General features: G+C 41.0%; 1 protein-coding gene across 2 annotated transcripts in view; it reads left to right on the top strand.

The window, feature by feature from the left end:
* The window catches only part of LOC143117436 (interferon-induced very large GTPase 1-like), a 55257-nt gene extending 39710 nt beyond the window's left edge, over nt 1-15547 (top strand). For both annotated transcript variants that reach the window (XM_076279154.1, XM_076279155.1), the window contains exons 7-9: nt 4599-4862; nt 4974-5243; nt 10524-15547. In XM_076279154.1, coding sequence (XP_076135269.1) covers nt 4599-4862; nt 4974-5243; nt 10524-15142 — 5153 coding nt within the window. In that variant the 3' untranslated portion in view covers nt 15143-15547. The remainder of the gene's footprint in view (nt 1-4598; nt 4863-4973; nt 5244-10523) is intronic.
* Nucleotides 15548-17790: the final 2243 nt, after the last annotated feature.

Below are 17790 nucleotides of genomic sequence, written 5' to 3'. Positions count from 1 at the left end.
CAGACTTCGCACTATAGATTTTATGTTTTTTTTATGCTGTTTTAGTAGGCATATGGAGTCTATTGTGTTTGTTTATTTTATTTTTAAAAAATCAGATTAAAAACAAAAAAATAGAAAAATAGGGTTGGCCTGTGAAAAAGTGGGCGGGCCCAGGCCCAGTCAGGCCCACCCGTAACGCCGGATACAGGAAGTGGATGGGACCTTGTACCAAGCGATCCAGGCTCCTCCTTCCAGGGATCCAGTGCTGCAGCTTTTACTGTCCAAGGTGTTGTGAGTCGAAGTGCTCACTAGCCTGCACAACAACCATGGCCATCAGGGGGTGGACAGGACCACAGATCTGATACGCCAGAGGTGCTACTGGCCCCAGATGTGGCACGAGGTGCAAAAGTGGTGTTCTGAGTGGTTGCTAAAGCAAGACAACCCAAAGCCAGAACCTTCTTGGGAAATAAGTCTTTGGAGATAATCGCCATTGACTTTACTCTCTTGGATTGGGCTAGCACAGGACAAGAGAATGTTCTGGTAGTCACAGATGTTTTGTCAAAGTTTACCCAGGCCTTTCCAACCCCTGATCAGAGAGCTTCCACCGTAGCTAAGATTCTAACTGAGAGAACTGAGAGATTCTATGTGTATGGCGTGCCAAGGAGAATCCACTCCGATCAGGGGCCTCAGAGGGGGAACTGTGTGACATCTATGTTGCTCCCTCAGCTCCTGTTCGCCTATAATACCACGTGCATCAGTCTACACAGCACTCCCCATTTGAGCTGATGTTCGGTCAGAAGCCACAGTTACCAGTCGACCATCTAATTGGAAATACTGGAGGTGACCACGGGGACAGTCCACTGACTAATTGGGTGGTGCAACATCAAGAGTACCTGACTTCTGTCTATGTTAGTGCTATGAGACACTTAGAAGAGGCTGCGGCATATCGTAGGCATGGTGGTCCCGAAACCTTACCCATATCACCACTTAGGGATGTAACTATTACCGGTTTAATAGTAAACCACAATAAAAATGTTGACGATAACAATTACCGCTTTCTTTTCAAATATCATAATTATCACGGTTGATTACCGCAGTGTGGAAACCGAGTTTAATCCTTCCCAGCTTCATCCGAGCCTGCTTTTGACATACAGTAGGCCTGGTACAATGAAACAAAACTGGTACCCTACTGATTCTGTTGTCTAATTGATGGTTTTAACTAGGGCTGCACAATTAATCGAATTTTAATCACGATCACGATTTTGGCTTCCTACGATCAAATTTGCGTGATCGAGCGATATTAAAAATGCGTGCTCTACCCTTTGAACCAAACTGGCAACCCATAGAACACTCCTACATGCCTGCATGCAGCCTACCAATGACAACTGTTCCCTGCACTGCTCAGCCTGATGCAATGCTCAGTTTGGATGCACTGTAGTGTGCATTTGCTAGTAGTTAGACTATACAAAAAAAACGACGATCAAAAATCAAATGTGTGGCACAGCAGGCCAAGAGCTTGTCCCTCGAAACGGATCATCCGTTGTTCGAACATATTTCGGATTTCAGGCAAGTGGAGTTAACCAAAAACTTAAGCAAAGCAGGGCTCTCAACTCATACCGTGAAACACATCACATCAAACCACACATGCCTTTTTATCACGTTAACTTTTAGTCCTTGTTTGCTTCCTCCGATACAGCCTATAATAAGAGTTGAGCTAACGACGGGATCCGTGAATTATATTCATGTATTTTATAAGCTACATGTGCAACCTACAATGCATACAGACACAGCCTACTCAAAACGAGTGAACAATAATAAAATTGTAGCCTACACGTCAGTGTTTTACATATCAACGAATGACTAAACCAGGGGTGTCCAAACTGCAGCCCGCCACGCACTTTAATCCGGCCCGCCGAGCATTTATTAGTTTATCATAGATCCGGCCTGCCAAGCATATAATTAGGTTATCATAGCTAGCTATTTTTTTCCCAGCGATAGACGACGTTGTGATTAACTTCAGGCTACTGCAAACTGCTTTACACTCTTCCTAAAGAACGTTTACAATGTCAATGTCAAAACAGCTTGTTACATCGAGATACATAGTATCTCCATTGCAGCAGATAACTACGTTATGCTACTCCATTTGAGCGTGCACGAGAGAGAGCGCAATGGCAACAGTTCCCATTACTGACCATTTACAAACTGAGTGGGCACAGCACTAGCCATAGGCTATTTGAGTGGATCTGGCAAAGGGTCTTAAATTGACAGTGCACCATTTATAAATGAATAAAAAGCATCAAATTAACAGTATTTCTTAATACTTTGTAATTACTGTGTTGCCGTTAACGCTTCCCCAAATATTAACAAAGTAGCAAGCTGGAAGTTTGGAAGTCGCAGTCAATCTATATTTGCAGTAATTTTGGGGAGTAAATGTGAGGGGAAGAATTTGGGTGAGCCAGATAGCAAGTCCAATATGTTTAAGGGAAAAATATTTTTGTCACTAAAATTAATTAATAATCGTGATAAATAATCGTGATCTCAATATTGATCAAAATAATCGTGATTATCATTTTGGCCATAATCGTGCAGCCCTAGTTTTAACTACGATTCGGATTAGGATACACCTGATTTTAAAAGGCGGAACATGTTCACCGCAAAATGTGCACTGTATCATGTAGCCACTCTGCGTCTTTTTATGTTCGCGTCCACATTAAATCCATTCCACTCATGTTATCAGGAGGAGAATACAGTAGCCTAAAGTTTTATTTTAAACGCTCATTGGATCCAAATAACAGAAATAGCAAACTCCAAGTTATGGTAGGGTAAGTTAAGCCATAAGCATATGGCCAATTAAACATGAAGAAAAAAGTGAACAGGACCCTTTCTGAAACTATTTCAGCTTGTATAGGCCTATCAGTGCTTTCTGAACATATTGAACATACTTTTAGAAATACCGTGATCATACTGAAAACCGTGATAATTTTGGTCACTCTAACCGTGAGGTTAAATTTTCATACCGTTACATCCCTATTACCACCTGGCACTCTAGTCTTTTGCAAGAAACATTTTTACGGTCGCCACAAAATCCAGGATACCTCGGCGTCCACCAAGTATGAAATTGTGGAGTGTCTGGATGGATTTGACACACACTATAAAATCAGGCCGTATGGGGAAGAAGGCCCACTTAAGACCATGCATCGCTTGGCCTTAAACCTGTTCCCACCGGTCAAGATTCATCCAGCCCACCAGCACTGGCTGCTCCACAGCCTCATAGGGGTATCGGGAGGGAGCCAGGCCTCAGTAACCCTGCAGTTGGAGATCCATTGAGGGTAGCTATAGTCCACACCAGGACTAGTGCTTAGCATCACAGTGAACAAGATGGTGTCAGCTCTAGCCATGATCAGCTTCAGGCTCATTTGAAGGGCTTACCCCCAAGTAACCCTGAAGTTGGAGACCAGATGAGGATAGCCGTAGCCATAGCTCACATCAGGACTAGCACTGAGCCGCCCAGGGGCCAAGATGGTGTTAACTTCAGCCTTGACCAACTGTCCCAGGCTCATTTGGAGGGTGTACCAGATGTCCAACCCCCCACAAACAGCGCCAGCCACCCGGCAACGGCAACATTTAGCATAGACACTTTGGAAGAAGCAGAGCTGGCCCCAAGCATAGCAGCAGGTGAAGATTTTCCAATCGTGCGCCTCCTGGAGGAGTTGGGTCTGGACCCTGATCCGGTTCTATCCCTCCGACGTTCCACTTATAATACTGCCGGACAGCATTCAAACCCCTTCCACCTCCCACAGTCTGTTTCACATGAGTTCTCTGCCAGTGTAGCAGGAATAAATGTTTCCCCCATCCCCTTCAGGCCTTGGCAGTAGATAGGTATGCTATCGGGACGGTGAACTTTAAAGCCAGGGGTGTATGTAGAAAGGCTGACCTGCAGAGCTGGCACACATGCCCACCCCTGTTTGGCGCATGGGTGCTTGTGGTTGTTGTTGCTGGAAGAACACTGCTTTATTCTAAGACTGGTGACTGTAGAGTGTGCTGTTGCCATTGTGCTGGCGTTTTGGCAAGCGTCCAAAAGTCGAGGTGCGTTGTTGCTGTTACCTAATTGCTTCTCTCGCACACCCGGCCTGTTGGCTCTGGATAACCTTTTTAAGCTTTTAAAGAGAGCAAATGCACACGATTTAGTGTCTGAGCACTGTTTCCCTTGAGTTATTTGTTTTTTTGTATAAGTTTAGGCAACTAGGGTAGAGGTGTTTTTACACTTTTCAGACACTTAAAGTTTGAAAACTATGGATATTGTGTTAGAACCAACAACCTCTCTACATTAACTGGGGGTTTTGTGTGCAAAAACTGGAATTAATTGTCAAAAAAGAAAATGAAAATGAAAATCACTTTTCGGACTAGATATAATCGCTTATTTTAAAACATACAGATAAAAACACTAAAGATGGATTGTGAAAATTTGAAGACAAAAAAAATCTTGTTCCTTAGACTCTATACTAGCAAAATATGCACACAAAAAAATCAATTTTCACATGAAAATCCAGCGGGAGCCTATTTTCCAAACACAACGTACTGTACTAAATAATGATTTGCTATTTCCTCTTATGTTGCAGAGGTTCCAGTTCCAAAGAATCTAACTGTAACACCAGGCCCAACCTGTGTCTCTCTCAACTGGGCCAAACCAGATGGACTCGAGGATAAAGTATCTTACCTGCTTCAACTTTTCAAGAGAGAGGAATTAGTGAGCAGCAAAATTACAGATTCTCACACTTTTTTCACCTCTGGCTTACAACATGACAGTGAATATACTGTCCAAGTATCCACAACATTGGAAAAAAACGGTCAAAGCAGACCAACATCCAAACAATTCAGGACAGGTAAAGAACAATAACATAACATTTCAACAAATAATATTTCTGACTAGTTTTTATTACTGTCTGAATACATTATACTACTATAGCAATTACAGGATACGTTTTATTTTCCAGTGATTCCAGCCCCAGAGCATCTGACTGTGAGCTACATCACTGCATCATCTGCTAGCCTAAGGTGGATAGTGTCTGCTGTGATGGATCAGACTCCACACAGCTTCCTGGTCTCATACCAGAGTGAAGGGACTGAGCTAAAGTCTGTCTCTGCTGAGTCCTGCAGTGCAGACATCACAGGCTTGATACCAGGAATTGAGTACTCTGTTAGAGTCTTCACTGAGCCACAATATGGAGGAAGGAGTCAGTCTGCTTCTATTCAGTTGAAGTCAGGTGAGATCTACATTTTTGTTGTTGGTTTTCTTTTGTACAAAATATGTCCTTGGGGTGTGCTATGCCCCCTAAAAAGTTTCAGGAACAATAAGTGGGTGGTGTGATGGTAAAACCATGGTACTAACATACGGGGGAAAAAATCCAAGTTTCTGAACAATCTAGAAAATACAACCCCAAAACAGAATGATAAGTTTTGCTATGCAGTTATGGTTGAAATAATAGCCCATCAGCGCATCTCTAGTGTGTGTGCCTCTCTCTCGCTCAGAGGGGAGGGGGAGGCTGAGGGATCGATCAAGCATGGATTCTAAACTCTGGTAGGATCTACAATTAGGTGTTAACAATATTACCACGCTAGGTCGAAGTACTCCCAAGTGCTATTGCGCCACACATTGTAGTTCTCCTGTTTATTCGCTTGGAAAATCGCCACGTTTCATGTTGTGTGGCCGTAGACATTTCTATCGACTACTCGTGCAACTGTATTTAAGTCGGGAAAACGTGGATGTTTTTGATTACTTCTGCGGCTGGGTACGTCAAAGCCCGCTAGCATAGCAACATGCGAACACGTTCGTGTCGCGCACCAGAGTGTTTGAGTGCACGTACCGACACAGGAGAGGTATGACTCAACTCGTGAAAGTTAAGGTAAGAACATATATTACTACTGACATTGGGTGGCGTGTTCCTTTAAGCGAGGACTCCTAATAAGACCGATTCACAAACAATGTTTTGTGGTGGCATTTCACGTCGCAATGTTTTGAAATGCGTCTAACAATCACGAGGGAACAATTTTGCATTGTAGGCATAACTAAGGGATGCAGTAACACCACCAACAACAATCAAAACTAGCCTACTCATTGTTTACATGTACATTAAATGTAACGTTTCATTGTGAATCAAATTAAAAGATTCTCCTCTTTGCAAACGTTGGCATAGGCATATGGTGACAGAATTAATTTAATAATGTTGCTGCGTGAATCACGGTAAGCGCGAATGAAGTGGCCACTTCTTAATGGGACTCTCTGTATGGAAGTAGGCTAAGTAAAATAGAGATGTTTAAAATAAGATAAAGTTAGGATATGCCCGCTTGACAACGGCAGAGATAACTGGCCTTTGGCCATAGCAACCATCCATTTAGAACGACTGGCCTTCATAGCAACCAAGGATCTTAGCTGTGATTCACGTAGCTACAGTATGCATGCAATGTGATGCAAAGTATAGAAAGGTGATGAAATATACAGAGACAGGTCAAGAAATATAGTGCAATGTAGACAGTAGTATACAGTTGATTTACAGATGGTGGTTTAGAGTAATATGAAGTATTCCTTTATTCTGAGATACATCTGAGATAGGCTACATCAATAGGCTCTCAAAACAACCCCAGGCTCACAAAACAGTCCGAAACAGACATAAGGTCTTTATAGAGCAAATCCATATAGATTATTTGTCAAATAAACCAGTAAAACAGAATTAGGGGATGGAATATATAACATTCACACTCATAGCTCATATTTTTAAAATAAATCAGTGAAAAAGTATCCTGACAAACAAGCAGCATTTAGAAGTTTAGTCATATTTCATAATTTCAATTCTTCTGTAGGTTACCTGATAGCCCAGTTTGAGAGGCGCAAGACACGTGACATTATTTATTTTTGCAGACAATCACTGCTGTCATTCTATTTTATTGATTTGATCTTAGTCATAGAAGCTAAATTCGAAGGCAGGCCACAGGTAAAATCCAACGAACCGCATTCACCCCGCATGTCAATAGTTGAATAGCCCTCTCCTAGAGCTTTTGAGATATTGCCACTGCTCCATCACTGAAAGGCACTGTTAGAATGCTTGGTTCAAGCCAGGTTCAGCATAGCGTATGCCACTGTCTGCTCACGTTGCTGACCGGACCAGGGCAAGCACACTTTCGCAGTTCCCGCCGGAAATGCAGTCTAGTTATGATAAAAAGTCCTGTTCCCAATTTTTTCTAAGAAATGCCTCTAGAGCCATAAACAAGGACTTTTTCTTGAAATAGCACTTGTCTAAGTATAAGTATATATACTCTTTTGATTCCGTGAGGGAAATTTGGTCTCTGCATTTATCCCAAACGGTGAATCAGTGAAACACACTCAGCACACAGTGAGGCGAAGCACACACTAATCCCGATGCAGTGAGCTGCCTGCTACAGCGGCACTCGGGGAGCAGTGAGGGGTTAGGTGCCTTGCTCAAGGGCACTTCAGCCGTTCCTACTGGTCGGGGTTCGAACCCTCTGGTTACAAGTCCGAAGCCCTAACCAGTAGGCCACGGCTGCCCCACAACTACTACTATTATCACTGTTTTTCCAAAATAGTTATTGTGATGGCTTTTTTGCCCACTGTAAGCTAATAAGCTAGTATATTGCTGAAAAATAATAGTATAGTTAACCTTACAATAAAGTTATCAATCGCTCGGCTGCTTGTTGTTGTCTCTGAATAAACCAACAAAGCAGATATCCAACCTTGAATAAAAAATAAAAAGCAGATATCCAACCTTGAAAAGTTGGGCTGCATCCTAGTCCAACCGGAGTTTTGAACTCCACTAACCACTCGGTGAGTTGCACAGTTTTGAAAACGAACGTTAAGGGTTGTTTTAGGACATGTTTGAGTAGCCTACTACAGTATGCCCATTGCCAGCCACCCTGAGAAGTGAAAAGGCGATTCAAAACGAGTCAGAAAAGTCGAGACAGGACCAATAGTCAAAATTTCGGTGTCCACCACTCTAGTTCATCCAAAACAAACCAGAAAAGGGCCTTAAAGTGCTAAAAACCGGAATTGTCCTTTAATATACTCTTTATGTATCAGATAAACTTTTGTATTGTTATTTGGTATTTGTTATGTAGTGTAGCGATCTCACCCTCAGACAAGATTCACCTTTGGCCAGGACGGCCATTTATTGGAACAGGAAGACTCAGACACTCAGACAACTACATAGGGCAACACAGGGGTAGTCTCAGTCGCACATGCTACACACAATAAGGGTTTACCACACACATCAACACGAGGATAAACACATGAGGTACAACTAAAGAGACTAACACGCTAACAAATACACAATATGGTAAACGTAACTACAACTATTACAATTGACATTACACATTCTAGCATTCACTCGCACTGCATTCTGGGAGACACTCATTCAACGTTAGACATGTACATCCACCGACGCTACAGTAGCAAATGATGTTGACTATCAAAGAAATAGACCTAATGTAGGAATGCTCTCCAGATATTGCAACAGATACGCTCAGGCCAATCCAAACTTTTCTCATCTGTTGTTCCTCGTTGGTGGAACACACTGCCAGTTCCTACAAGGGCAGGGTCATCCCTCTCCATTTTCAAAAAACTCCTGAAGACCCAGCTCTTTAGAGAACATCTCCTCTCATAGCACCACTTACTTGCTGATCCTAGCACTTCCTACCCGTCTTGAACTGACACTCAACTGTTAAAAAACAGCACTCACCGTTTTTAAATTGTCCTAAAATTGTTGAGAGAATTGCTTTAAAACTTAACTGTTACCATGTTGTTAGTTGCTTTGGTTAAAAATGTGTCAGCCAAATTGAACGTAATGTAATGTAATGTAATAATGGTGTAGGCCTATCTGAAGACCCAAAGAGTGGTTGAAACGTACTTATTAAATTACACTGGGAGCAAAGAAGACTATGGGATTTCTTTGACAGTTGCAAAGGGAAAAAAGTGAAGATAAACACATGAAGGCCTAGGGTAGCCTACATCAGATGGCCTAAAGATCTTCTGCATAGCATTAAGTGATTTGCATGCAGTAATTTGAACATTGACCTTGATCTAGCCTATTTTGGCTATTTAAAGGCAATTTATTGCCAAAACATCACACAATATAAATGAGCTATAACAAACAATAAAGGACTTAATCACACACAAACTACTATTTTACTGACTACAAAAATAATAATTATGTAGGAAGTTTAGAAGTTTAAAACCCAGAATTGACCAAAAGTGCATCACATTCAACACAAATGACTCAATACACTTGGAGGAGGCCTGCGTCATTTCTTTTCCAGATATTTTAGGATTTGGATATCATTTCAGTATATCGAGTATCAAGATATTTATGGCAGGTATTGTATCGAAGTCATAATTTGGTATCATGACAACACTATGCTAGAGCAACTCCGTTTTAGATGTCGAGGATCTGAGGCTCTACCACCAACAAGTGATGCTGCTCAATGGTATATTAGAAGAGCACATTATCAAGCTCTAGTATGGAGGCAAACACACATACCAAATCCAGTGTTACTAGAAGTAAAATGTTTTTTACTTGTCGGTTGTTGCTGACGGTAGATGCAGTTCTGCATTAGGCTTATTCCCGCTATCTAAGTTCATATGTAGGCTACTGTAGGATATATTCTGAGTTGAAGGTTATCTGTGCAATTTGTTACTGTGATGAAATGCATTAAACACCACAAGTGACTCAAATATGGTTGTGTTTTGATTAGAATTTCCAAGTTTATTACATGTTAACTGTAATCATGTTCGCATTAAATATGTTAATAAACTATAGTATGGCTTCTTTAATGCTCAAACATGTATTTAGAGAACACTTTTATTTACTTTTACTTTTATTTTACTTTTTTTTTGGTTTTAGTGATTTACTTTTGAAATCAACCCAATTTAGGGAAAAATAAGCAAAGATAATTGCTATTTTATGTTAAAATGCTGATTATGCGGCTTAGAACTCAGAATTGAGCTTGGTAAACAAAATATTCAGAATCAGCACCCTGAAATTAGGTAAAAAGGGTGGTCTACCAACTTTTCCTCAAATTTGCCGTCAGAAGTTCTCTTCTGTGAAGCTGCTCTCCCTCTATTAGCCTATTACTCAAATTCCATTAAACCCAACAGTAGGCTAGACCTTAATTTCACAGCATTTTAGCAACACAGGGTTGAGAGCATTGACTGTACATATAGAACAAACAAAAACGAAACCCTGCATGGAATTTATAAGAGCTACCTCGCTGTTTTATTTGGTCCTTGGTTTTTTTTTGCACAAAATTGTGTCTGCTAATAAATTTAAACATAAACACAAACAAACGTGATTTCCTGTGAAATCCCTGACTGCACCGTTAGCCTACTATTATTTCTTTACATCAATGAATCCTGTCCCTCTCAAACTACATTAAAATTGTGTCAAAAAAAAAAATATACTTGCCTCCCCCACTGTTCTACAGGAAACACTGTACTGAATATATTCAACTAATAGTATGCTTTATTCATATATCACCAGGGTTCTGCCTTTCTGATCTACTTCAAGCTTTAAACCTGAAGATCAAAGAGAAGATCACATTCAGCTCAGTCCTGGAGATCAGTGATGAGATGGTTTGTGACAAACCAGCACAAAGTCTTAAACAACTACCATGGACCTTCTTAAGGAAACTGATGATGTGCAACTTAAATGCAAGAAATGTCAAATGTACAGTCACACATACTGATTTAAGTTGTATTGACGATGCCAGTGAATCTGGCATTATTAATCCTCTTGATCTCATCACTGCTGTTTTCCTTTGCTCAGATCCTTTCCTCCAGCAGGAAATGGTCACCAAAATGTCCATGTGCCAGTTTGCTGTTCCGTTGCTGCTGCCAAACTGTGACACACAGCAGTGCACTCTGATGCTGTGGGCCATGAGAGACATAGTTAAAATCTACAGACCCCACTCTCTAGCAGGTGACAGGGCATTTGTGGAGGGCAGGATAGTGGAAATGGACATCCCCATGGTGTCTTTTATTAGACTAGGAGAGAGCTGTTTGCCAAAATCTCAGATTCTGAACAAGTTGCTCAGTAATCCTCATCAGTTCTATGACACATTTGTCCACCGTGACATGGAGTGTGGTAATGTGCCCAGGAAAATCTCAGATGGTCTGGTTGAAGTCAGCTGGTATCTGCCCTGTGGGAACCCAAACATTGACAAGTTCACACAGCCAATAGCCATTGCCAATCTGAGAGGAGACGGCTGGTTGTTTAAGACCCAGATGTCCTTCCTGTGTCAGGCCTCAGCTGCAGTGTTCATCTTCAGTGATATCTTAGACGGAGACCTCAGCACTCTGACCACCAGAGAGAACAAAGCTGAACTGTTCCTGGTCACCAGCTCTGAGATTAACAACTTCAACATGGAGACACTCCAGGATACATGCAGGAAACACAACCTCAAAAATATAGTGAAGGAAAAGCAACCCGACGCAGAATTTCTGAAAATGTTATGCACCTGTTTGAGTAATATTGTTGAAAGGACACCTCCAACAATAAAAGTGGAAGACATGGTTGATGTTGCGGATAATGTTGGATGTCTTACTGATGAGAAATGTGACGAATGTGTGAGGGCCAGGAAAAATGCTGTAAAAATCACTGAAAAACTTAAGAACATTGAGAAATTCAAGATGGAGAACTTGCCTTTACATGGAGAATTCTGGAAGGATATCAGTCAGTTGGAGAAAGAGGTGTGCAGAATGAGAGACATTGATGAAGACATAGAGCACTATAGGAGTTCATTGAGTAACAGAGTAAAGAAACTGAGATGTGAGCAACTTCAAAATGAAAATTCAAAAGCTATATTTAGCTTCATAGCAGGTATCTCACAATCAGTACCAGAGCGTCTCTACTTCCTGAAGTGGCTGAAGATTCAGCTGGACACCCTCTCTAGACGTCACCTGTCCAAACTGAGAAAGCAATACAAGGAATGTAGAAATAAACAAAGAAATATGAATGAGATCGCAAGGTTAGATGAACAAATCTCAAGAAGCTCCTTAGGTCCTGAGCACTTCTTCCGTGAACTGGGGCAGTTTTATGAGTGTGACCCAACTAGGGAGACAGTCCAGCATCTACCTGCTCTGTGTGCCCAGATTCTGCTGGATGGGTTTCCACTTGAGTTGGTTGATGGAGATGCATCAAACATCCCAATGAAGTGGATATCAGCGGTCCTGACTCAGCTCCATCAGAAGGTGGACTCCAAGAGTAGGATCCTGGTGTTGACTGTGCTGGGGGTGCAGGGCACTGGGAAGTCCACCCTCCTCAACACCATGTTTGGAGTGCAGTTTGCAGTCAGCAGTGGAAGATGCACCAGAGGAGCCTTCATGCTGCTGACAAAAGTCTCTGAGGAATTCAGATCTAAGCTTGATTGTGACTTCCTCATGGTCATCGACACAGAGGGCTTGAAATCACCTGAGCTAGCAGCATTCGACACAAGCCACAAACATGACAACGAACTAGCTATGCTAGTCGTAGGGCTCAGTGACATCACTATTGTCAATGTTGCCATGGAGAACAACACTGAGATGAAGGACATTCTGCAGATTGTGGTCCATGCCTTTCTCAGGATGAAAGAGGTTGGGAAGAAGCCCAGATGTGTGTTTGTGCATCAGAACGTGTCAGACTTGTCTGCTCATATGAACAATATGAGAGACAGAGAGAAGCTGGTGGATCAGCTAAATGAGATGACTCGAGCAGCAGCTAAAATGGAGAAGAGGGAAGCCAACACAAAGTTTACTGATGTGATGAAATACGATCCTGACAAAGACACTTACTACATTCCTGGACTTTGGCATGGAACTCTCCCAATGGCCCCAATGAATACTGGCTACAGTGAAGCTGTGTATAAAGTCAAGAAGAGTTTGATTGATGCTTTAGAAATTGATACGATTGAGAGATATACTGCAACAGAGTTCTGTAGGTGGACCCAGAGTGTATGGGATGCTGTGAAGTTCGAGAACTTCATCTTTAATTTCAGGAACAGTTTAGTGGCTGAGGCATATACCCGATTATGTTCTGAATATAACAACTGGGAGTGGTCATATCAGAAGGAGATTAACTCTTGGCTTCTGATTAAAGAGACATACATTTCTAACTTTGGATTTGCAGATGGCAAGAATGTACACATTAGTTCAACAGAACTTGACAAGATGATATCTGATGTGTCAGTGATGTTGGACAGGGTTGATAAAAAGCTGTTCAGAGACCTTGAGGAATACTTCTCAAAAGAAGACAACCATGTAGTTTTAGTTGAAAAATACAAAGAAGAGTTCAAGAACAGTGCCAGATGCCTGAGAAAAGAGGCAGAGAATGGTATTAAGAACTCTCTGCACCGGGCCTTTGATATTAGAGAGGGTATGGAGAAGGTTAATGAAATCAAGAACACTCAGACAGAGACAATTGAGAAAGGGGTATTGGAGCTACTGCAAATCTGTCAAAAGAGTAATGTATTAACAGATGATTATCTTGACCAGGAATTTGAGAAAATGTGGGAAGGTATCAAGGCTAAGCTCTCCTCCTACAGACTAGAAACAAAAAATCTTCAACCAGAATTTTTTCGTGTGTTGAAATCGAGTTTCATAGCAAAGACTGGACATTCCAAGAAAGAATTAAATGATTGTGATTTGAATGAATATGGCCAGGGGGGATTCACTGTGAAGTTGAAACGGTTTCAGGAGACTGAGAATTTACTGAGGTACAGACCTGAGAAACAGATGCAGGATATCTGTAACAACATCATTATAGACTGTAACAGCTTTGTGTCAGAGAAAGTGCAGAGCAAAATAGATTTTAATAAAACATATATCAGAGAGATCCTTAGGATAATTGATGAGAAAGCAAAACATTGTGAAATGGATGAAGAATGTGAAGTTGCTTTAAAGTTACATATCTGTGGTCGTGCCTTCAGAGAATTCCAGAAAATGCACAAATACTTCATAGAGTTCAACAATCCTCAAAGACAGCTTGAACTGACAAAGAGTACGTTTAAGGAAGGGTTCAAAGACCTGTTTCATAGAAGAGATCAGTGTCAAAAGAAGGCAAAGGAATTCACAGAAAAATGTTTAAAGCAAGCTGTTCACGACTATGTGAACAAAAAGCTTGGCCTAGATATTGCGGATGAAATTATGAAAGGAAATAGTGGAGTGCACTACTGCACGGTGACACACTTCCAGCATGCCCTTTTAAAAGTGATGCTCCTTGAAGATAGATATGAGAACTACAAAGCTTACATTTGTTCATATGAATCTTTTGTGAAACAGTGCATAATGATGCAAACAGATCAGATGGCAAAAGATGGCAAAATTGCCATACTACAAAAAAAACATCTTTCAGAGATTGTCACGAAAATAACTGATACAGTGACGCTCCTCACTGAGCAAGCTAATGAGAATACAGATATAAAGGCATTTATACAAAACATCTGTACTGACCTTAAGGGTCAGCTTATCTTTTCAAAGGATTATGTGAACAGCTTTCTCATTCTGAATACAGCCAAGATTGAGCAGTTTTCTATAAGTCTGGGAGAGTTCATCAAAGAAATGGAGGAGTCGCTGGCTCAGAGTTATGACAACCAAAGTGATCTGCCCTTCAAGCCTCACATCATGCTCTTCGAGAGAATGTTTGGATGTGGGAAACAGTGTCCCTTCTGTGGAACGCCCTGTGAAGCAGGAGGTAAAGAGCACTCAGAGCATTTTTCCAGCATGCACCGACCTCTAGGACTTGGAAGTTACAGATGGAGGGAAAACGACAAGTTGGTGACAGACATTTGCTCAAGTGTTGTGAATAGTGGCTCTAAGTTCCAGAGTGACAAAACGAAGGGAAAACCTGTGTCCTACAAAGAGTACAGAACAGTCTACCCCAACTGGAAGATAACGGGAGATGCTAAGGTTGAGGCTACAGACTATTGGAAATATGTGCTGATGAAGTTCAACACAGAATTTGCAAGAGATTATGATTCAGAACCTGCAGACATTCCACCAAACTGGACAAAGCTTACACCACACGATGCAATGGAGAGCTTGACAAAATCATTCAATATCAGTACACCATTACAAACACCATTAAACTTGCCTTCGGAGTTTTATAATTGTTCATCTGTTTGACTGTCCTCTTATCAATCTTTTGAGCACCAGCAAATTGTTTCTTGGCTAGTTAGCCTTTAGACGTAGTAGTCTTATCAAGCTGAACTCTGATCAAGTTAAGTTTCCCTCTATTTATAGCTGGAAGTTCTGGTTGTTGAATTAGTAATTGAGCAGAGATGTTGAGTCTGATTTTGTCAATTTTACCTTTGTTAACTTATCAACAGTTAAAAATTTAATACGAGTGTTATTTGAACTTCTACTGATAATGTTAGAAAAGACAAAAATCTGAAGTTTGTATTTATGCCATTTTCTTTCAGTCTTCCTACACTCTCTTTTTTGCCTCGCTGAATTTTGCCCCCATGGTGCTTTCTGTTTGTCCTTAATTTTCTTGAATTGTAATGGAGCAATGTAATCCATAATGTTTGCCATTTTTACATTAAAGTGATCAAATAAGTCTTCTACCGAGTCTGACAGTTGACTTGACGTCTGTGAAAGTGCTTGGGGACATAGACACATCAAAGAACACGCATAAATGATTGGATAATGCCAGGTCTTTAACAGCTGTAGAGACATTGAGACCCTTTGTGATAACAAGGTCGAGGGTATAGCCGAGATAGTGTGTTGGCCCCTGTACATGCTGTGTTAGGGAGAAAGTATCAATTAGTGCAATTAATTCCTTGGCATAATTGTTTTCAGGATTATCCACATACAAGTTTAGATCCCCTGATATAATAAGACAGTCAAACTCTATGCAAATGACTGCAGTTCACCTAACTCTTCAAGAAAGACTTTAGCTGAATGTTTTGGAGGCCTGTAAATTGTCTGTGATAAAATCTGAGGAGAAGACTTAATTTGAAAATCTGTGTGCATGCATTAAGTAAAGTCACCGAATGATGACTGATTGCACTGAAAAGACGTCTTGAAAATTATGGCTATCTCCCCACCTCTTTTATTTGCTCTGGTAGCACTCAAAAAAATGAAATTTGGGGGAGCTGATTCGATGAGAGTAGTAGCAAAAAAGTAAACAATCAAGGTTGTGTGTGCAAATCAAATCTTTAATTAAGAATGATTTGTTTGGAAGAGACTGATATTTAGGAGTGCTAGTTTTGCTATAAGTGTTGGCGAAATATTAACTCAATATTAGCTCGATGCACTTGTCTTCTATTACTTGTCGATAGATAGATAGATACTTTATTGATCCCCAAGGGGAAATTCAATACAGGAATAGAGAATGTCATAGGCTTACTGGGTCCCGGCATGTTCTCAAAACTACTGTCAGTACCATTTCTGTTCAATTCAATTCAAAGAACTTTATTTTTCCGTTAGGAACTTCACATGTGGAGGAGCAGCAGCGTGTGTCCATACTAGGGGTGTAACAGTTCATGTATTCGTATTGAACCGAAACGGTACGGGCGTCACGGTTCGGTGCATGAATTTACATGGAGAATACACGGTATAAAAATACATAAAACTCGTGTGCGGATTAATAATGTCATGCGCCTACCGTACGAGAGTTACGGGAGTTCTTTAGCGACACCTAACGCTAATCTAGCCTCGCCTTAGCTCTGATTGTATGAAGGTATATTGGGTGCAAAAGTGGCGAGCACATTTAACTGCAGATTTTGCATGTGCACACTAAAGTCGTAAATGTGTAACAGTAAAGTTGAAGTTGTACTTATTTTTTTATATCTTGTTAACACAAAATAGGGGCTACGGGTTCACAAATCCTTTTTACAGGTACACAAATCCTTTTTACAGGTACACAAATCCTATCCTGTGAGTCACAACTTTCAAGAGACACGCACTCGACACTTTTGCTCCAATCGTTGCAGCGCAGTAGGTGCGAAACACATTTGCACATCCGTGTTTCATAATCTGAGAACATGCACAACATTCGTGCATTTGTAAACCCAAATGTGAACTAATGCATCCGAAGTTGTGCATCTGTGAAATAATTTCTCATTAATAAAATTCTACAGATCGCTTTGATTTTCTTGCACGACTACAAGTCAATTGATACAAGTGCTCGAATCTGCTTCTACGAGTGACGAGTGACTTTTGCTCCTAGCTAGGTGATATAATAGGTGCAAAAAGATTTGTATGTGTGCACGTCGAGCAATCGATCGAGAAAACAAGGCGACCGGATCTGGATCCTGGATCACGCTCAGACTACCATTGCCTGCTCATAAAGTAAGTAACCTCAGCATGTTTCCTTATCAATGAAGGACACACGATTTATAGTTTTTCTTTGCACAAAGCGAGGAAAAAAATGTTGCGGTGTGCGGTGTTAAGTTCTACGACCTTATTATTCATAATGTCTGCACAGCAAACAATTGCTAACTTGCCTTGCACTATCCAATAGTCTTCGTGCAAGATACAAGTCAGCTGTTCGAAAATTGCAGAACGATTGTGTCAGATTGTGTGTCCTAACGACTTTGGACGGGCAGTGTTATATTTCTGTACTTCTAAACTTGTTATTTATCTAGCGATAGCTAGCTTGATCTGGCACTGGAGGATTTAGCAAGCAGGTAAACTAAGCTAAACATAGCTGTCATGATAATGTAAACCAACAAACAAGATAACTTTCTTCATATTATTATCATGTTACTTACCTTATGAGCAGACAATGGTAGTCTGAGCGCGATCCAGATCCGGCCGCCTTGTTTTCT

Source organism: Alosa pseudoharengus, unplaced genomic scaffold (assembly GCF_046254945.1).
Source record: "Alosa pseudoharengus isolate Yale_2024_CS ecotype anadromous, Long Island Sound unplaced genomic scaffold, YU_APseudo_1.1 YU_APseudo_1.1_scf_11, whole genome shotgun sequence".
NCBI lineage: Eukaryota > Metazoa > Chordata > Actinopteri > Clupeiformes > Clupeidae > Alosa > Alosa pseudoharengus.
Note: the sequence above shows the minus strand (reverse complement) of the source record. Positions and strands in the feature narration are given on the sequence as shown.